The following is a 22,443-nucleotide window of genomic DNA, read 5'->3' as shown; positions in this document are numbered from 1 at the left end:
CACTTATTTGCTTGTCTTAAATGACTTTTCCAAAATATCCCTATTTTGATTTCTAAATTTCAATCATACCCCTTAAAACCTTAATCTTTATTAACCTATTCATAGTATTATTTTACTTTCATTGTAGCAAAAATTGTGGATACACACAATTAAAAAATTAAATCAAATTATTTGCAAAATTAAAATATTTTCGTTTTATTTTATCAAATTCATGATTTGTAATACAAACCTATAAATATATTTTACTTAACATTGAATGAGATATTTATGTCAAAATATTAGTTTTCAGGAATTTAAAATTTGCAAAAACAAATATACAGTTATTAGACAAGTTACCAACTCCACCTTATGCCCATTAGGTTTATGTTTTGTATTTCTCCTTTTCGTTTTTTTGGAATTGAAAACCGAGAGACATGCATTTGTTTAACCTTTTAATGCAATTGCAAAACGAGAAAACAGAGAAAAGTTAGAGAATGAGTGATATGGTAGGCCCTAATTTATAAATATAATTAATATTTGAATAAAATATTATATTTTCTCTTTCTCCTTTTTATATTTTGGTTCATCTCATTAAAACAAAAACTTTTATTTCAAATCAAAGTTTTTAACACTAATTACCAACAATAATTATTATTGGTTTTGAAAGAGTATCAGAATCTTATATTACTTGACAACCGAACTTGGTGATCAAGTAATATAAGATAACATTACTTCAGCAATCCCCCATTAACCCCAACCAAACATACACTCAAGGTAATCTATTTTTCTATTAATATAACATTTCTAGCAATATTATGGCTCCGTTTGATTCATTATTCTAATAGTTTTTAGAATAATCTTTTAAAAAAAAAAAAAAATTGGGCAGGTATTACGATATAGGATTTGGAAATTAACAAAAATATTTCCTATGTTTGTTTATTTACTAAACACCCCTATAATAAAATATTAAAAGTTAACAAAAACACCCCCAACCCACCTATTAAATACGGACAACCGGCGGTGGTGGCCGAAGTATTTTTCCAATTTCTAAAAAAAAATATTTGGGGGTGTTTAGTTAAATTAACAAATTCAGGAGATTTAAAAGAAATTGAAAAATATAGAATAAAATTTTGGGAATAATGACATTTTACTGTTTAACTTTTTTGGGAATACTAATAATAATATTCCCAAAACCGAACCAAACGAAGCCTATATTCCCTGAACTAAACATACCCTTAAGATTACTAGAAATGTTTAGGGAAATGTGTTTAGTTAAGTTGGAATAAATTGATGGGTATGTTATATTGATATGTTTGGTTGGGAGGAATAAACTAGTGGGTATGTTATATAGATCACTAAATTATCCTCATTTTTAAATATTAATATAATATTATTTTTATTATTATTTTTTAAATCATTTCTTTTAACTCCCTACATTTGGGATTTTGTTAAAACACTCAAACCACATAAAAGTTTAATTTCTTAAAAAAAATCACCCTCACCAACCTTAAGGCATTGTCGGCCGCTGGCAACCATCGATAGTCTCATTAAAGGCACATGACCAGCCAGATCTAGTTGGTTGTGAGACGATTTGGTCGTTTCTAGTCAAATCTATCTGGCTATTGTTTGTTGACGAAGAAGACCAGATCTATCTGGCCATTGTTCGTTGATGACTGCTAGGGATTTGGCCGAGGTTAACAACTAGAAGTCGTAGATCTGTCCAAAAAGAGCCAAAATAGATATGGCAATTTTTGGCCAGATTCAGCTAGTTGTGTGCTGTTCAAGCGTCAACGGTCGACGGTGGTGGTCAGTTGTCGATCGACGTCGGTGGTGGCCGAATTGGGTAATTTTGTTCAAGTTCAAGGGTATTTATGTCCTAAATTTTTTTTATGTGAGGATAAAATAGTTCATGGATATATTTGTAATTTTTTTTTTCAAAATAAGAGCATTATTGTCCAAAAATCTTAGTAGTTAAGGGTAAAATTGTAACAAAAATAAGATTACCAAGTAATCTTAAAATAACTAAGAAAATAGAGGTAATCAGATTACCTCTTATATAACCAACAGTAATTATTATTGGTTTTGAAAGATTACCCAAATTTTATATTATTTGACAACCAAACCTTGTAATCTAAGTAATATAAGATGACATTACTGAGGTAATGGGAGATTCCTTGGTTCAGGGAATATAGTATTATTGGGAATGTTATATTAATGGAAAGATAGATTACCTTGAGGGTGTGTTTGGTTCGGGGAACGTTTTATTGTTAAAAATGTAGGATTACTAGTGAGATAAATTACTTTGAAATTATTGGGGAATGTTAAATCAATATGTTTGGTTAGAATAATGGGTATAAATAATTAAGATGTTTGGTTGGGAAGAATAAAATATTATTGATAGAGGCTTTTACTTAATTGCCCTTCCTTTTTAATAATAATAATAATAATAATAATAATAATAAAAAATTACTTTCAACCCCCTATATTTGAGAATTTAGCTAAAACACATAACAACAAAGTTTAAATTTTAACAAAATAACCCCAGCCACCAAAGACACTGTTGACCATCGGCCACCACCGCCAGCTGTTGGTGGCAGTGTAACGCCCCACATGAGGTACGTAGTTATTGTTGCTTCTTTCGCTCTTATTTGAGTTGGTTTTGGTATTATTGTTTGATTGAGTGTTGTGTTGAATGCTTGCCCTGAAATTGGTTGAAAATAGAAGAAGTTTAGTGTGCCAAGCTTCGCCGGGGCGAAGGAGAATCTTCGCCGCTGCGAAGATGTGTTGAAACCACGGGGAAACTCTCTGGACAGTTTCGCCGCGGGACAGACGTTTAAAATGTTTGTTGAGTTTTAGATATTTTCTTCCCTAAGGGCAATTTGACCATTCACCCCTAATTAGCAGGAAAAGTGGGGAGTTAATTGTAAGGGTTTTTCATGGAGAATATGTTGATATGGGGGGGAGTTTGTAATGAATCAAAGGATATAGATGGAATTCCCAAAGAAGAGTAAGGGCAAAATGGGAATGCTTTGGTATAAATTTCATTAAAAGGAATTAAGAGTTAGCAAACCCCTCATTCTCTTCTCCAAAAACGCAATTCTATTCTTCTTCCTCTCAATTTCTCTTTCTTTTGATCAAGGAGTTCCAAAGGGTTTTTGAAGTGATTTGGGGTGGAAAATCAACCTAAAGCTTCCTAAGGTAAGGATTCCTACTTAAGTTGTGTGATTTGTGAGTTTTAGTCATTTGAGTTTGAAGGTTTTTGTTTTTGGTTAAGAGTAGAGAAAAATTCAAGCAAAACTAGTGAAAGGAAGAGTTGGTGAAGTTCTCCATAACAAGGTAAGTAAAAACCCAACCCAAGTGAGATTTATGAATTCTCTGATTAGGGTTTTGATAGAAATGATGTATGTATGTGATGTACATGTATATGCCATGTATGGAGTTTAAATAGAGATTTCTATGCCTGTGAATGCTTACATCTGCAAATATGAGAAGATGTTGTTGGGTTGGAAAGGTAGTTTGAGATGGAATTGAAGGGGTATTGTGGATCCCTTTTTGGAAGTGCCTTCTGACAGGTTTTATGGTTATGTGAAGGGGTTTCTCTATTTGGATGGTTAGAAAAAGTTTTAGAATCATGGCTATATTAGAGTTTTATAGTGCCACATGAGTTGTTTGATGAAATGTCTAATAGAGGTTTGAGTATGAGTAGTGAACCTTAATTCTTGCAACATTGCATGTTGGCATTTCATAAGTGCTATAGTGGAGATGAACCATCCATAGACACTAATTGTGCATTGAAAAGTGAACTAAGAAAGTGTAGGAAACTTGTGTATGCAATTACCCTATGAGTAGAGAGTTGGTGGATGCAACTACTCTAAGAGTAGAGAGAATGAAAAATGCTAGAATAGAGTGAATTAGAAGAGTAGAATAAATGGGTTGATGCAATGGGTTGATGCTTTGTGATCATCACCCGACAGTATGGGAATCGGGATGATGCTTTGTGATCACCACCCGAATAGCCTTAGAGATGGGTCGATGCTTTGTGACGTCACCGAGAGTAGTAGAAATGGGTAGATGCTTTGTGACCACTATCCGGTTAGTTGTTAGATAAGTGGGTTGATGCTTTGTGACCATCATCCAACATTTGTAGAAGCGGGTTGATGCTTTGTGATCATCACCCGACAGTAACTAGAGATGGGTCAATGCTTGTGATCGTTACCCAAGAGTCATGAGAGACGGGTAGGTGAGGTGATCTCACCCGAAGGAAACCGAGTAGGTGCTTTGTGTCCCCACTCGGTAGTCACTAAGAACGGGTTAGTACTGTGTGAATTCCACCCGATATTCATGAAGAGTGAGATGGTGCTTTGTGAACGCCATCCGGCGTACCTCCGGTAAGAGAGGGCCATGTGCTTTAGAGAAACAGAGATAGAATCAGAAATAGTATAAGGAAAGAATTAAGAGTTATACATACGGGGACAGACAGATAGAGGGTTTTACTTACTGAGCATTATTTCGTGCTCACCCCGTTATTTTCCTTTGTGGATGCAGGATCTAGGTGATGATGCAGTCGGAGGGGCGTCGGCAAGCGAAGAGGAATAGCTACACTGTTTCCCCTGTTTTGTCTTTTAAAACAAATTTTTGTAAACAGTACTCTTTGTGTATAAAAGACATATGAATTATAATAAAAAGAAATTTTTGGGGCCCAATTTTACATTGTTATTATGCATGCATTGTACTAGTTTTCAGTAGTTGTTACAGGCAGTCACCAAAGCGGCACACCATCGGCGAGATTTGGCCTACCGTGCGCTGTTTTGGTTGTTTCTGGCTATTTCCAGCTAGATTGAAGGCCAAAAACAGCCAGATTGTCGTGGATCTGGCTAGAAATGGCCACAAACAGTCAGATCTATTATGGTCGTTTTCGGCCTTCGATATGGCCAAAAACAGCCAAATCGGCGCATATTCGACCAGATTCTGCTAGTCGTGCGTCAATTTGGCTACTATTGCCAGTGGCCGGTGGTGGTCTTTGGTGGTTAGGGATATTTTGTTAACTTTTAAACTTTTTGTGGCTGAGGTGTTTTAGCTAAATTCTCAAATATAGGGGGTCTGGGTAATTGTTATTTGTTAGACATTTGAAATGACTTTTATTTAAGGGCAAATTTGGGAAAAAAAATAACCCCGGTAAAAAAAGATTAACACCCTTGGTCTAGGTAATCTGATAACCCCCAAAATGACCAATAGTATTCACTATTGGAAAGAAAACATTCATGTAATCTTGTATTACCATCAAGCCAAATAAAGGAATGTCTGGAATCAAAGATAGATAACATGAGTTATTTGCCCACAACCCTAACCAAACATAGCCTGAAGATTACTGGGAATGTTTAAGGAAATGTATTTTGTTAGGTTGGAATAAATTGGTGGGTATATTATATTGATATGTTTGGTTGAGGGGAATAAATTGGTGGGTATATTATATAGATTACTAAATTGCCCTCATTTTTAAATATTAATATAATATTATTTTTATTATTATTTTTTAAATAATTTCTTTTAACCCCCCTACATTTGGGATTTTGCTAAAACACTCTAGCCACATAAAAGTTTAATTTGTAACAAAATCACCCCTACCAACCCCTAGCCACTTTCGACCATTGGCCACCACCGCCGGCAGTCGTCGACAGTTGCCGTAAAGGCACACGATCGGCCGGATCCAACTGGTCGTGCGTCAATCTAGCTGTTTTCAACCAGATCTATGACCAAAATTCTGGCCATCGTTAACGACCATAATTTAGTCGTCAACAACTGTTAGATCTATTTGGCCGTTGTTTGTTGACTAAGGTGCACGGTCGACCATATCTGGCTTTTTGACGTCAGTGATCGGCGGTGGTGGTCAGTCATTGGTAGCATCGGTGGTGGCCTGATTCGACCACAAGTCTTGGGTAATTTTGTTCAAGTTTAAGGGTATTTATGTCCTAAAAATTTTATATATAAGGATAAAATAGTCCATGAATATATGTGTAATTTTTTTCAAAATAAGGGCATTATTGTCCAAAAAGTTTTAGTTAAAGGTAAAGTTGTAACAAAAATAAGATTACCAAGTAATCTTAAAATACCTAAGAAATGTAATCAGATTGCCTCTTATCTAACCAACAGTAATTACTATTGGTTTTGAAAGATTATCGAAATCTTATATTACTTGATAACAAAACGTGGTAATCTAAGTAATATAAGATGATATTACTGAGGTAATGAGAGATTACCCCCAACCAAACACACCCTAAGGTTGCTAATTGGAGACTTGGTCCACTAATATAGTGCTTTGTGTCTCCTCATAGGATGAATCCCTTATAACAAGTTGCATAGCTTCAGGCTGAGCCCTAGTTAGGCTAAAAGGGCCAGAAGAAGGCAACAAAGCGAACCATGACGAGATGATGTTTTGAGCCTCCAACCTTTAGGCAACCACAATGCATTTAGTCACAACCTTGCTCACCTTCATAGAGTGGGAATGACGAGAATGACCTTCCTCAAGTAACGATCCACCACCATTAGGGATAACCCCCTAAGGTAAGGGGTGATCACCCTCTAAGAGTTTCCTCTCTCACACCATGGGTCTCAAGGTGGGGTAATTGAGTTGGACTCCCTTGAGTTTGGAGACCCAAAGGGATTAACCTTGTTGGTGTGACCCCCCTTGAGTAATAGGTCCCCAAGCTATACTTTGGGTGATAGTGTTAGTGTGTTACGACTCTTGTCATTTACATAAAACCGCTCACAAATTTAATTTAATCCCTTAATCATGAGATGGAAACAACATGGGTAGTCCAAATAGCTTTTTATTCAACTTTTGAAAAGTTTGAAATATGCTTTTTATGATATAGTACCGGTAAAGTAACTGGAACCTGCAGGTTAGATTACATATTAGAGCACAAGTAATAAAAATGGTGTGATGAGTGAGTGGAATTGTCATGCTTCAACTTTACATTGCCTAAAAAGCCACAATTGCACACTGTCTAATATCTAATTAGCTATTCCTAGGTTTTATGTTTTACCTTTGTCTTCTCTATTGCTCCTTTATTCATTCAAATTGGATCCGTGAGTTTGTCTGCTGCCTTGCTACATAGACTTGATTAAACAATGACCCCAAAATGTCACTTAGTCTAAGGTTTTTCTTTTCTTCCAAAAAAAGATCAAATAATACTAGTGGTATTTCAAATGTTCTATCATTCTTTGCGAAATGACTATATCATATATACATAGACCATCTTTTACATATACAAGTCAACTCACGTTACTTTCATTTGGGATTAAAATTTTAAGTTATTACTTGACATGTAGCTTAAAGTAAATCCAAAATAAATAAGATTGTATGGGACAGTATAACCCATCCTCTTATGTATTTATTTTCTTTTCCTCTGATAAAAATTACAAGTGTGGTAGTAATATAAATAAAGAGAATATTAATGTATTGAAATAAGTCAAAGGATTCACATTAAACGAAAGCAATTGAATGGAAAACAGCTGCCAGTCTTCGGGTTGACACCATAATTTTCCTACACGCAAAATATGGCATAAAGCATACAATTTTACTTTAATTTAAAGCGTGACTCCTTTCAGTATTCTTTTGTTTTGATTAACCCACACTTCACTTCGGAGTTTGGACCACCTTTAACAAGCGACAACGACACTCCATTATTAGTTTCTCCTTTTCTGTATACATTTTTTTTTTTTTTTACCCTTTATCATTCATTTTTGTAAGAAGTAAAATAGTCTCTCATCAAAGAAAAGTATGATCCTTGTCACCAAAAAAATCATTTTGTGTTTGTTTAATAATTGAACCATATCCAACTGAAAAAATTGGTTTGATTCAGTTTAGTATTCTTCATTTTTTTAGTTGAGGATTTTTTAAGCGGGTACAAAAAAATCTTGCCGAATCATTTTGTGTTTGTTTAATAATTAAACCATATCGAACTGAAACAATTGGTTTGACACAGTTCAGTTTTATCGATTTTTTAATTGAATATTTTTTTGATATATATATATTTTGTAATTTTAAGGGTATTTTAGATAAATTAAAAAAATAATAAACGCCAAGACACATATCATGAATGAATCAGGAACCGAAAATTAGACAGTATCATACAATTCTTAGGAATTTTTTTTTTCAAACTGTTCGACTCCTCAATAAGATACTATTTTATGGTTTTTTTTAATCCATTCCTGCGTCAATAATTCAAAATGAACATAATTATAGAGATAATTAGTGGGTTTTATTTAGAGTGAATGCATTTTCCCATCAAAGTTTGCCGTAATTACTTTCCCACCCATAAACTTTGAAAAAAACATTTTTCCACCCATAATTAAATTCAGACGTTAGCTTTAACAGCAAAAAGACATTATTGTGAGTTTACACAACATATATTATAGGGTCAATGTTACTTACAAAACTAAATTTCAAACACAACAATTACCTTCACCAACTTGGAAATTAGCCATTTAAACCTCTATTTTTAATTTTTATAATTACAATAGAGGTTCCACTTTTAAAGTACATGTGTTTCTAACAAAATTTTAAAATTGTGTATATTATTTTTAAAAATTATAATAATATTTATCAATTAAATATTTATAAAACTATAAAACAATATTTCGTTAAAATTGTATATATTTTATGAAATTATATAAAAATATAATTTCCAAACAAAAAAACTGAAAAAATGTAAACAAATAAGAAAAATCTAAAATAAAAAATTATGAAAATTAAAAAAATTAAAAAACTGAAAAAAAAAAAAAAGTTGGCCAGAATCGTACCTAGTCAAGTGTGATTTCGACCAACTTATTTTTTCATTTTTTTTCAAAATTTTTAATTATTTTATTTTTGATTTTTTTTAAACTTTTAATAACTGAATTTATTTTTAATTTTTTTAGAAGTTTATTAACCCTAAAATTAATATAAACCAAACCAGGGGTGAAAAATACATCTAATAAAGCTTGGGTGGGAAAAAATATTTAGCCAAATTAAAAATTATAAAGTCAAATAGTAAAAAGTATTAGTCTTTTCATAGTTTTATCTCCGTCAGGTGATGGTATTGACGAAAATTGATGATGGGTGGGAATTTTTTTTCTCTCAATATGGGTGGAAAAAGTAATTAGGACAAACCTTGGGTGGGAAATTGTCATTCACTCTTTTTTATATATTTATTAAAGAAATTTTACTGTGGTATGATTCTCTCTTATCGCATAACAAAAAAGGGATAGAGAAGTAGTGGGTGCCTGCACAAAAAACAAAAGAAAAGTATTTTGTAACTCCCATTCCATGTTTTTCATGCTCTATTTATACAACTCATCTCCACCACCAGTTTTTACAATAATCTTCTTTCTTTCTTTACCTCATAATCATTATTCATGACTATGAAGCAGAGTTTTCATGTATTTCTCATCTTTTTTCTCCTATTATCCCACTCAATATCTGCACGTTCACTTGCACAAAAACAAGGTACCTCCTATTCTTGGTAGCTTACTTTTTTAACATCTTCAGTAAGATTTTAAGTCATCAATTTACAGGTGAAGAGGAGGTGAAGCTTCATACAACTACGTTCAAAGAGGTTACTGAAGATCTCATGAAGGTAGTAACTTTTTTATTAGTGATTTTGATTTCTGATGGTTGTTATAATTCTTAATGGGTAATTTTTATTATTTGTGTAGCTGATGGGTTCAGAGAGGGAGGGTTGTGATGAAAAGGATGAGGAATGCTTAAAGAGAAGGATGATTGCAGAAGCTCACTTGGATTATATTTACACCCAACATAACAAGCCTTGAGTTGAAGAATTAATCTTGAATATGTACTGGAGTTTCATCATAAAACCTCCCTTAATAAAAAAAAAGAGTGTTTTGTAGAGAAGTTGTGTTTAAATATGAAATTGTATGTAATACATAATCCACTCAAACTATGAATGTTACTACCATCATCTTGTTAAGAAAATGAAGAGTCACGAATTAGAAAAAGACTGACCACTACCATAGAATAGGGGACTTAGAGGAATTGTTTATCAAACAAAATAATAAAACCTTTGGTTTGACTACACTTTTTGGTCGTCTTGTCTTCGAGATTCAGGATTGACGTATTCCATTATTGGGTACCTCAGCAAATCATTAAACCCAGATTCAGAATTCAATTTTGTAAGTTTTAACCTCAAATTGAATCCATTTGCACTCTTTAGACTCCTCCATAAACAATACAAAAATCAATGTGTTTTTGTTAATTGAAAAGTATTAGGTTTTGGGCCTTGGCACAATACAAGTAAATGAAATTGTCCAAGGAAAGATCCAAGTATACTACAATTCACATCTTCAGCTTCATGCACATAATTTTTTGCTCACAAATGAACCAAAAAGCAAACGCCAAAGGGGTTGCGTTTGGATCGAGTTATATAAGATAATGAAGGTAATCTTCGTTTATTTTGTACAATTTTGTTGTTTGATTTGCAAGTAATAAAATATTATGAATATCTTTTATTGCAAATAATGTTTACTGTTAGTAATGTAGGCGATAATCCGATACCCTCCTCTTGAGATGTTATTAAAATATTACCAGATAATCAGATGTTTATACCTATTTTGCCCTTAATTAAATATCATTTCGGATATAATTTCCCTCAAATGTCTACCAAATAACCATTTCCTAGCCCCCCTACATTTGAGAATTTAGCTAAAACACCCAAACCACAAAAAAATTTAAAAGTTAACAAAATACTTTCAATCACCCAAGACCACCACCAGTTGCTGACGTCAATCGCCACAATGGCGCACGATCGGTAGGATCTGACCGGTAGTGCCTGGTAAGGCTGTTTTCGACAATGAATCTGTGATATATGACCAAAAACGGCTAGATGTGGCCGTGAACATTGTTTAAAACCTGGCCTATCGGATAAGGACCTGGCAACTTCTCCAATCTGATTCAGGTTTTAGGGGGTTTTTGTAATATTTCAAATTTATAGGGACTAATTGAATTTTTTAAGAGTGTTTTGGAGATATGTCAAAAGTTTAGGGATTAATTGGTAATTTTTTGGGGTATTTTTGAAATAAATAAAAAAATTTAAAGACTAATTAAAGATTTTTAGGGTTATTTTTTATATACTGAAATTTAAGGGATTAATTGACAATTTAAAAAAAATAAAATTACTACCGACATCATCGATCCAACCGATTGAACCGTTGACATCATTGGTCCAACTAGTTAAATTGATTAACTCGTGACCCAATCACCATATTGAGTCTGACAACAGGTCGGGTTTTAAAACAATGGCTGTGAAACGACCACGAATCTGTGATCCATAGCTAAAAAATGGTTTTGTAGACACATGATCGACCATATACGACCAATCGTGCACCATTTTGTTGACTACCGACAATGGTGACTGACAAACGACAATGGCTTAGGATAGGTAAAAGTGATTTTGCTACAAATTAAAATTTTATGTCTAAAATGTTTTAACAAAATTCCACATATAGGGGATTAAAATAAATGATTTAAAAAATAATATTATATTAATATTTAAAAAAGAAGATAATTTAATAATCTATATAACATTCTTACCTATTTATCCTCTTAACCAAACATATAATTTATTCAAACTAATCAAATACATTTCTATAAACATTCACAATAATTTTTTAAGTGAAATATTTTTCAATTAATAAAAAATTATATAATATAAGCGCACCCGAAAAATAACACACCCATCAAGAAGAAAATGTTACTCTCTTATGCGGGGTAAGTAAATAGCATAAACCATCATTGTCTCCAAACAATTTAACTCAAAACAGTGGTCGACTACAAAAGCTACATCCACATAAACCAATTAAAAGTGAAGCATGAAAAAGAAAAGAAAAAGGAGACATAAAATATTTTAATGGTGCACAATCTTCCCATCCGCCAATTTGAAGCTGAATGGTTATGGATCAGAGTGCTTTGCCTCATGTTTAAATGCCGGTACCCAGTGCAACCCCGCTTTGGTAAAAGATGAATATTATAAAAGAACACATCAACCACATTAGCGAAGAGAGTCGAGATGAAAACTATCTGGCATTTATATGCATTTTATCAGATTATAAATTAAAAAACAAAAAGAAAAAAAAAAAAAAAGAGAAAAGAAAAGAAAAAAGAAAAAAGAAAAAAGACGGCAGCACGTGTAGATGCTCTCACCACCATTCTGGGGCATGACAAAATTAGCATGAAAGGACCATGCACACTTCAGCTATCTAACGAAAACCTGAATTCAGCTTCTAGTGATCACAGCCAGCACTTCCATGGTTTCTCTCACCTTAACGCATTACGTATCCATTTCCTATAATAAAAAAAAAATAAATTAAAAAAATTAAAAAAATTAAAAAAAAAGAAAGGGAAAATCAGGTGATGAAGATGAGGAAAAACAGAAAGGAATATGTGAGTTTGACCACTACACATGTTATACATAAAATGCCAGGTCCAATCAAAGATGCAGGAATAAGACATTGGAAGTCAAGACTCGCTGAAATCTTAAAGTCAAGAATCTAACCATTTTAACCCCACTAATAAGTCCCAAGTCATGAGACGAACTTTCTGATATACAATTTGCATGAACTATGGGACCCTTAGCAGCACTCTCATCTTTTGTTTCTGCCAAACCGTCCTTGATCAGGGTAGTCATATATACCGCTTCTTTGAACATCCATTCATCCCTTTCTTGATCATAATAATCTTCAAAAAGCTCACCACACAAAACACATGCACATTCATTATCATCTGCAGGAACCATAGGCTCACCCTTGTCCATTATTTTACCAGACTCTTTCAGAATGGAAGACTCAAACCCTATTGGAAGTCCTGCCTTCCCAGCAACCCAGTCATCTGACCTCGCATAAAAACTCCTTCTAACTACAGCATCTGGTCCAGACCACCTTAAAGCATGCCACTCCAAGTGTCTATCAAGCTGTTCTTGGAGTTTAAGTCGAAGACCACATATGCTGCAGCTATGCGGTAAGTCATCAAACAATCTATTGATCACAGTTGGATGAAATTCACGGATTATATCTGTCTTAAACTCCAAACCTATGAGATTTTCCATCTCCACTGAAGTGGACTGAGGTACAGCAACCGAACTTTCAGCAGCAGGTTCTGGAAAAGATGCCTCATCCATGACGGAAGTTGGAGGAATGCTAGATGAACTTGGAACCAAAGACACTGGTGCAAGACTACTGGAAGAGACCCCTGGGCTTTGATTCTGTGTCTGAGTGGGCATTTGGAGTGCCAAGAGAGATGGTGACTCATTCTTTGATGCAGATATCAGACCCTTTGCAACTAATGAGCTCAACAGATTTGAAATAGGGTTTGAAGACTTGCTTTCAACATTGGAAGTTTGTGTTGATGTACTACCCGCAAGAGATGAAGGTGGAGGACCAGGTGGCAGTGGTGGTGGTTCTACCTTTCCATGGGAACCATTTGCTGAAGCTGATGACTTATCACGGGAAGCAGGACCTGAAAAAGTTCCTGACACAGCCCTGGGTCCTGAGGAGGTAACCAGGGTAGGTGGAGGCCCACTTGGCAGAGGGGGTTGAATATCTGACTGTGATGGCATTTGTCCCATGTCCTGGAAAGTATGATTAGCTAGGCCACTAGTGATCGAGTTAGAAAGAATACCCGTCTTCAAGACAGCAGCTAACAATGTACTCGTGCTTGATTGTCCTGAAGTTTCTCCATCAAGAGTATTTGAATGATCAGATGCATTTCCAATCGTTGAGGGAGTTCCAAAATTAGAAACTTGACGCAGAAGTGGCTTTGGAGACAGACCAGAAGGTTCAGGCTGCTTAGGATCCGGCTGCAGTGGCTGTGTAAGAGGATAGTGACGGCTTTGCTGAAAAGAAGAGCCTCCAGGAGATGAACCCTTCAAGTCTTGGGGCTGAAATTTTTGCAAGTTACCAAGGTGACTATTAGAATGCAGCACGGATAAGGAATCCTTACTAGAGCGGCTAATAGGCCCACTGTTTAAATGTCCTGAGAAGGGAGATGCTTTTAAATCAGGTCTAGGCAGGGACTGAACATGAGGATAGTCCTGCTCAGACAAATTTTGCAAGTTTTGATGGGGATGATGCGCCGGTAACAAAGGTGATGGAGGACGCTGGAGCATGGCTGACTGTCCAGAGGGTGATCCAGCTCTTGCAGACTGAAACCTTTGTTGCCCCAAGCTTCCGGTAGATCCCACCGCTGAATTTGACAAAACCCCAAAACCTGAGGCCCCACTATGAGATGAACCAACAGATGGACGACCTCCCATCCTGGCCAGAGAAGAACTTGTGCTTGTAGGCAACCCAACAAAGGTGGCAGAATAGCCTTCTGAGTGTGATTCCTTCAAGGGCCACATTGTAGATTTCCGTTGCCCATAAGCTGCTTGATCTTTCTGTTCAGTAGAAAGGGAATCAGTGGCAGTTTCTCTTTCAAACCTTGACCCAACATCATGCACATTTTGTGGCTTTTGGAGGCGATTTTCAAATTCCTGCAACAGATAACACCGATCAGCCAGAAAAAAAAAAAATCAGTCATAACTTGTATAAATGGGGAGCAGAATCATCACAAGGAATAGGCAAATCAGATAGAAAAGAACCAATGTCACCCCCAAATCACAGATGGAGTAAAATACATTAGGTACCCTACATACATAGCTTACCAAAATTTTCCCACTCATAACAGTTAAGGATTACAAACAAACTAATTATTCTGATAAAAAGAAGTTCACAATAACAAGCCACCTCAAGATAGAAGAGGACTTTCTTGTAAGGCCAGATAGCGTTTCTTTATATAACCTGATCCAAGATGGCATAAAAGATTAAATGCAGTACACTCGTATAAAGTCAATATAAACCATAACCACTGAAATGGTTCAATTGAAGCAACTAATAAATATATATAAGGCTATTAGCATGTTTTTGACACAGGAATATATGTTGCACCTAATGTAATACTCTAACCACCACATGGAGAAACACATCAATGAACAGAGCATTCACAAGTCTCTATAACTTCAAGGTAGGGTTAACGTGGGAGAGGGTTTTTGACTTAAAGGGGAAAGAATGGGAAAAAGACCTACATGCATATTTATTCTTGGTGGTAAATGTCTGACACCCCTCGTTACTTTTTCAGTTAATCCTATGACTACTACTATAAAGGGACCTGAAACAAAATATGAGTCACTGGAAGAAGACATTCATTCAAAGGGACTTCAATTCTATCATTCGCCTCCAAATATTTCTAGAAATTATTTTTCTTGCTGAGGAATAGATTTTCATATACAACATGAATTAAGAAAGTAAGAACTCAGTTTCTAGAATCCTAATCCTCCAAGATTACCATTTTTTCTGGATCATCTGGAGTCCAACGATCATTCCTTGAATTGATAGGAATACTGGCTGCATCATTATCTGATAATCTTGAGTGCATCTCCCACATAAACTCCTCTTCCTCAGAGTTTTTCCAGCTACTAGACATGCCACTGCTGCTTCTACTTGCTATCTTCTGTGTTGGCTGCAGATGCACATCAGCATTTGCAGATTTGGAAGCTGAGTAATTTGGAAAACTATGCTTGATATTGAAACCATTTCTTTGGCCAGATATTGTCTCTGCAATGTTGCTACCAACTCCACCCCAAGATTTGTCATTTCCTTGATCAATAACCCTTCCACTGGTTCTTCCAATTCCCAAGCCAGAATTCTGCGAAAGATCAGAGCTGTATTCGTATTCTCCATAGGCTGTACCAACGTTCTTCTCATGAATAGGCTCACTTAGTGCATCTCTGTGTGAATGCTGAAAGCTCTGAAAAGTTCAGTATATCATGAGACCCAAAAAACAAAATANATTGTAGATTTCCGTTGCCCATAAGCTGCTTGATCTTTCTGTTCAGTAGAAAGGGAATCAGTGGCAGTTTCTCTTTCAAACCTTGACCCAACATCATGCACATTTTGTGGCTTTTGGAGGCGATTTTCAAATTCCTGCAACAGATAACACCGATCAGCCAGAAAAAAAAAAAAAAAAATCAGTCATAACTTGTATAAATGGGGAGCAGAATCATCACAAGGAATAGGCAAATCAGATAGAAAAGAACCAATGTCACCCCCAAATCACAGATGGAGTAAAATACATTAGGTACCCTACATACATAGCTTACCAAAATTTTCCCACTCATAACAGTTAAGGATTACAAACAAACTAATTATTCTGATAAAAAGAAGTTCACAATAACAAGCCACCTCAAGATAGAAGAGGACTTTCTTGTAAGGCCAGATAGCGTTTCTTTATATAACCTGATCCAAGATGGCATAAAAGATTAAATGCAGTACACTCGTATAAAGTCAATATAAACCATAACCACTGAAATGGTTCAATTGAAGCAACTAATAAATATATATAAGGCTATTAGCATGTTTTTGACACAGGAATATATGTTGCACCTAATGTAATACTCTAACCACCACATGGAGAAACACATCAATGAACAAAGCATTCACAAGTCTCTATAACTTCAAGGTAGGGTTAACGTGGGAGAGGGTTTTTGACTTAAAGGGGAAAGAATGGGAAAAAGACCTACATGCATATTTATTCTTGGCGGTAAATGTCTGACAGCCCTCGTTACTTTTTCAGTTAATCCTATGACTAATACTATAAAGGGACCTGAAACAAAATATGAGTCACTGGAAGAAGACATTCATTCAAAGGGACTTCAATTCTATCATTCGCCTCCAAATATTTCTAGAAATTATTTTTCTTGCTGAGGAATAGATTTTCATATACAACATGAAGTCAGAAAGTAAGAACTCAGTTTCTAGAATCCTAATCCTCCAAGATTACCATTTTTTCTGGATCATCTGGAGTCCAACGATCCTTCCTTGAATTGATAGGAATACTGGCTGCATCATTATCTGATAATCTTGAGTGCATCTCCCACATAAACTCCTCTTCCTCAGAGTTTTTCCAGCTACTAGACATGCCACTGCTGCTTCTACTTGCTATCTTCTGTGTTGGCTGCAGATGCGCATCAGCATTTGCAGATTTGGAAGCTGAGTAATTTGGAAAACTATGCTTGATATTGAAACCATTTCTTTGGCCAGATATTGTCTCTGCAATGTTGCTACCAACTCCACCCCAAGATTTGTCATTTCCTTGATCAATAACCCTTCCAGTGGTTCTTCCAATTCCCAAGCCAGAATTCTGCGAAAGATCAGAGCTGTATTCGTATTCTCCATAGGCTGTACCAACGTTCTTCTCATGAATAGGCTCACTTAGTGCATCTCTGTGTGAATGCTGAAAGCTCTGAAAAGTTTAGTATATCATGAGACCCAAAAAACAAAATAATTACTCAACACACATATATAAAATAGGAAAACATGAACTACTCCCCTTACATGCATTTTGACTGAAGGTTCCACCCATGGCCTGCTGGTGCTGATGCTGGATGACCTCTCAGGCTTCTCAGCATCTACAGTTGTGCTGGCAATAGGCCCAGTCATGTCATTAACCATTCCTTTTGCCTTCCTCACGTAAAACCAATAAAACAGAAAGAATTTAGTCAAAAATATTTCAGATTAATATTAAATACCGAGTGAAAGAAATTAGTCAAGGAACAAGAAAAGGATAAAACAGTACAATTATGATCTGGTAAAAAATTCACAAAAAGATTCCTAGGAAGGATAGAAACAGTCATCTATCTTGATTACATCCAAGTGATAATGATGGTATCCAATCAATTAAAAAAAAACAACTATTGTAGATGTTTACTACATGCTAATTGATGAAAAAATTATCAGCTGCCTTTGGTAAGCCATAAAGCAACTACATTTTTAACATGCATAGAATTGATCCCCAGATCAGTCATGACATGACCCAAAAAAACTTTATGACACATACAAGTGATTCACTGTGGATCATAAACACTATTCAATTTTTAAATTTAATGAATATCCAGGAAAAAAGGGGGAAAACAATTAAAATGTGGTCAGGAACAAATGGAGAATAACATGGTTCCACAAGCAAAAAAATTGATTTTGCAATTCCACTTACCCTGCCTGACTGCTGAAGGCGCTGCCTTTCTAAGTACTTAGGATTCACATGAATGCTATGTGGTGGTCGCTGTGATTGTGAATCAGGCCTGGATGTTGTTCCAGAAGATGAACCATTGATCATAGGAGTGAAGCCAAGTTCTTTCTCAATCATCTGAAGGGTCTGAAGAGGAAAAACTCCTTTCCAAGTTCCAAAAAGATGCCGCATACTCGAATGAACAGAAGAATCAACCTGTTTATAAGCCTTGCAAAAGACCTAGAGTTCCAGAAAGAATGAAATTGACATCTAACGGGAAATATATAAATGAATTTCAAGCAACTCAACAGCAGATAAACATATCATTGATGCAATTCAGGGGCACACCTTTTACTAATATAAACAACTTGGATAGATAAGCAATTTATATTGATTAATCCAATTTGAAACTTGTGACCAGAAGAACAGCATCACACAAAGAAAAATAATGTCTAACCTCTGGTAGTCTGGGAGCAAAATGTTTTATGTAATCCCTTCCAATATTCTTTACAATACTATCTAAAAGATAGAGAGACGGCAGCTTTTGGTCACTGGGAACCTGCAAGTAATTTTTATAATCAGATATGATACGCTACAACCAGAATTCTTCAAACAAAATAAGTGTATATTATACTGAGGTTTTCCAAATAAGAATCCCTGAATCCAACCCCTAACTCAAAGAGAAAGAAAGAAAATCAAAACCAGCTACTGGATAGAGTTACTAAAGAGCAATGTTTCTCTAAAAATAACATGAAACCAGATATAGTAGAGTTCTGATGTTTCAGACATAAACATAAACTAATTAAAGATTTTTCATCAATAATCAGAAACAAAAAATCACAATGCGTAGAACATTCATCACAATAGAGCAAATCGTTTAAGTTTCCTAACTCCCCAGCATCGCCTGCTAAACTGATTTTCAAAGCACAGTCTATGAATCCCTTTTTCCTCTCAATAAAACTTGTTTTTTCCTTGCAACTGGCTTTGGTTAAATATTTTTCCATTGTATCATCTCCTTGTTCTTTCTTCTAAAGCAGCTACGTCACTTCAGTCTCTTCCTTCTACAGCAGTTAATACACTTTAAACAGAGCCATGTACAAAATATTAACAATTATTGTATCAAAGGTCCTCCCCTCTGGCACCATGCATAATTTAACGTTTGAAGCTAAAATATCAACCTCCAGCAGACCTAGAAAACTTTTGCTGATAGTTCTTTGAAGAAAAGCAAAGGGGAGAGTTTAGAAGAAAAATTATGGAAAAGAACAAAAGCCATTTCCACGGTGTCGTGCCCCCACAACAAATTGATCAGGATTGATGCATGTCAGCTAACATCACAAAGAACAATACTATCTTAGGTTCAATCATATCTCTCCATCATGAAGTAAATCTCGCCTTCAGATTTGACAGAATGAATTACCCAACAAACTTAGAGAACCTATACAAGATAATGAAAATGACAAACCAAAGAAAAGTGCCTCTTATGCTGTCTTCAAAATATCAGACCATATGAAGGATCATTGCTTCATGGGAGTTCAAATTGAGGAGTGGGGGAAGAACAAGAGAATAACATACATCACAATTTAGTAGAAAATCAAAATTGATATAATGTAATAACTTTTATCAGATGCTGAACTTGGAACAACTCATATTATACAATAACCACATGGTTATGAAGCGCTGGCTCTTTGCGTGCAAACTCAAGCATATCTACAACAAATAGAACATAACCGTGGTATAGATGAAATTAAACCCATCAAATAACTGGTTTAAGATAACTGGTTCAATGCATTTTGAAACCGGTCCTCATGATTCTCATCTCTTATATAATTCATCAATTAGAGATTAACACATTTACACATTACCGCACATCTTCCTTCATATCCTCACATCGGATACAACTCCAAAAATCACATCAACGCACAAAAGCACTTGAATTAATTTGCACAAAATTGAACTCAAAAGCTTCAAATTTGCAAATACATCATCAATTCCACATCCAATGCAAACACTTTCTACAAAACCCAGAACATTCCATTGATCCCCCTTTACAGTTACAATTATATATCTTCTATTTCACTTAAAAACCCAAGATTAAAGCAGTAACACTGATTTTTTTTTTTTTTTCCTTTTTAATCGCAATAATAATTTCTGTACAATTCAATTCAAACAACAATGGAAGAGATAAACAGCTACAATAAAACTGGGATTTCACCTCAAGAATGTTAGCGCAGACCGTGGCCGCGATTGCTTTCGCGGCATGAACATTCTCGCCGGCAATTATAGTCAAATTCGTTATTATCGGCTTCGAATTGAAGGTCAGTTCGGCTAGCGCCGTCTTGTATTGGCTCACCAGCTCTTGGTGCGGCTGCTGTGGCTGATACGCGCCACCAGCTCGTTCATCGACCTCCGAATCCCTACTTGTACTAAATCTTTGAGTTACAGCGGGTCTCTGAGTAAAACTCCGGGTCGGATCTTCCGTTAATCGCGGTTTTTTAACTAAACCCGATCTATCGAATGATCTACGCGGATTCTCCATTTCCATTGAAATACAATAGCAAAATAAAATAAAACAAAAAAAGAACCCTAACCCTGATTCATCTAAATCTCTAATAAACTCTCCTTTATTATTCTTCTCATCATTACATAGAGATCATCAATTCAAGAAAATATAAAATAAAAGTACAATATCTGTCAAATAGAAAAAAATTACAAAACCTAAAACCTAGTTTGCATAGATACAAAGAAAATCAAGATAAAACCCTAAACCTGATACATGTACAGAGAAGATAATTTAATTATTAAAAAAAAAAAGATTAAAATTACAAGAGGCGAAAGGATTGAAGGGAAATTTTGGGGCAAGATTGGGAAATTAGAGTGAGAGGATAGAGTGTGAAGAAACACAAGAAGAAGAGAGTGAGAAGAAATTTTGTTTATTGATTCGATTAAGTGGAGAAATCATCCCTTTTATAATAATAATAATAATGAAAGGCGCAATGTAGAGAGCGTTTGATTTTTCTTGGGGTGGGGAGGCGAGAGAGTCTGAGCGACAGGCAAGGATTTGGATTAGTTTGGGTTGGGCTCGGTTAGCATGTGGACTTCATTATTATGGTTGGGTTGGCCCAGTTGTCAAGGGCAGCGCAAGTCAAGGATTTCTCTTCTATCAAGATTCAAGGCACCGTGAGAGACGTTTAATTCCACCTCACCAAGACCACGAATAAAAATATTTAACAATAATATCCTTATAAAAATACATTTTACATTTAATTAGTTAAATTAAACAGTACCGTATAACCTTAAAGAAATGAATAATACTACACGTACAATATTTCTCATACAATATTATACGACAAAAGATTATTGGGTAAAAGCTTACTTTTAAATTAAAATTAACCAATCATATTTTGCTATATAATATTATATAAGAAACGTTGTGTGTATAGTATTACTCTAAAGAAATACTGACAACATATGATTTTTAATGTATGATACCTAAGAGGGAATGGTTATTTACGGAAACCTAAAAGGAAAAATTATAATAAACTTAAATATTAATGAAAATAGTACAGTGGTGGTATAAACTTTATAATTGATTAATTGATAATATATATTATACTATTTAATACAAAGTGAAAAGATGCCTCGCATCATTTTACAGTGAAACATCTCTATAGTGATACTCTATATAGGAATAACCTCTATGTAGTCATAAAAACTTTCAATCTCAACTAGGACCAGTTATAAAAAAGAATAAATTTCACAATGTAATAAATTATAATTTTTTAAGGTCCCGTCTTAAAGAACTTGCCTCTATATCGTAATAATTATATGTATATGGCAAAAAATATATGTTATGTTACATTAAATGTTTAAGATGAAATAAAATATTTATCTAAAGTTGTTTGGGACAATGATTTATGCTTAAAAGTTGTTACTACATCTTTTCTCGTGCGGGTACATAATAAGCTATCAGTATGGACACCTTCTTGTTGAAGCCAAAATATTTCTAACTCTCAAGTATGTTTAAAGCTTCTTGGCATGAAATTTTTGGTATTTCCGTACTATCATCCTCAAGATTATCTCATTCCTCTTCTTGTCTAATTCTAGTAATGATTTCTTCTTCAGTTAAAACATACACGACTAATTGCTTATTTGAATTATTGAGGAAGACAATAATATCCATTTGATCAGTGTAGTGAAGTTGTCAAATCTGATTACTCAATTTTACAGTGACTTTTTGATATCCATTTCTGTGCTATCCTAATGCTACTAAAACAATGAATTAAAATCCTAATACTACTAAAACATGAATTATAAAATAAGAAATCAAAACAATAATTAAATAAGAAATCAAAATAATAATTCTTGTAACTACA

At 34.8% G+C, this 22,443-nt stretch overlaps 2 protein-coding genes and 1 long non-coding RNA gene across 3 annotated transcripts; 1 reads left to right on the top strand and 2 right to left on the bottom strand.

Moving 5' to 3' along the window:
- The first annotated feature begins 9,269 nt into the window (after window positions 1–9,269).
- Window positions 9,270–10,054, top strand: LOC116129339 (putative phytosulfokines 6). Its single transcript, XM_031415082.1, has 3 exons — window positions 9,270–9,466; window positions 9,535–9,596; window positions 9,676–10,054. Exons 1-3 carry the CDS (start codon window positions 9,376–9,378, stop codon window positions 9,787–9,789), a joined length of 267 nt encoding a protein of 88 aa, XP_031270942.1. The 5' UTR covers window positions 9,270–9,375; the 3' UTR covers window positions 9,790–10,054.
- Window positions 10,055–11,714: 1,660 nt separating this feature from the next.
- LOC116129289 lies at window positions 11,715–12,265 on the bottom strand. The gene is made up of 2 exons (XR_004127884.1): window positions 12,176–12,265; window positions 11,715–12,052 (listed from the first exon to the last, which is right to left on the bottom strand). It is a non-coding gene; the product is annotated as an uncharacterized LOC116129289 (long non-coding RNA).
- Window positions 12,266–12,272: 7 nt separating this feature from the next.
- LOC116129288 lies at window positions 12,273–21,055 on the bottom strand. The gene is made up of 8 exons (XM_031415031.1): window positions 20,283–21,055; window positions 18,528–18,629; window positions 18,056–18,310; window positions 17,401–17,526; window positions 16,847–17,308; window positions 15,864–15,990; window positions 12,528–14,374; window positions 12,273–12,317 (listed from the first exon to the last, which is right to left on the bottom strand). The coding sequence occupies exons 1-8, from the start codon at window positions 20,610–20,612 to the stop codon at window positions 12,303–12,305; spliced, it is 3,264 nt and encodes a 1,087-aa protein (XP_031270891.1). The 5' UTR covers window positions 20,613–21,055; the 3' UTR covers window positions 12,273–12,302.
- Between the last annotated feature and the right edge of the window lie 1,388 nt (window positions 21,056–22,443).

Source organism: Pistacia vera, unplaced genomic scaffold (genome assembly GCF_008641045.1).
Source record: "Pistacia vera cultivar Batoury unplaced genomic scaffold, PisVer_v2 Contig210, whole genome shotgun sequence".
NCBI lineage: Eukaryota > Viridiplantae > Streptophyta > Magnoliopsida > Sapindales > Anacardiaceae > Pistacia > Pistacia vera.
This window is presented reverse-complemented; position numbering and strand designations above follow the sequence as displayed.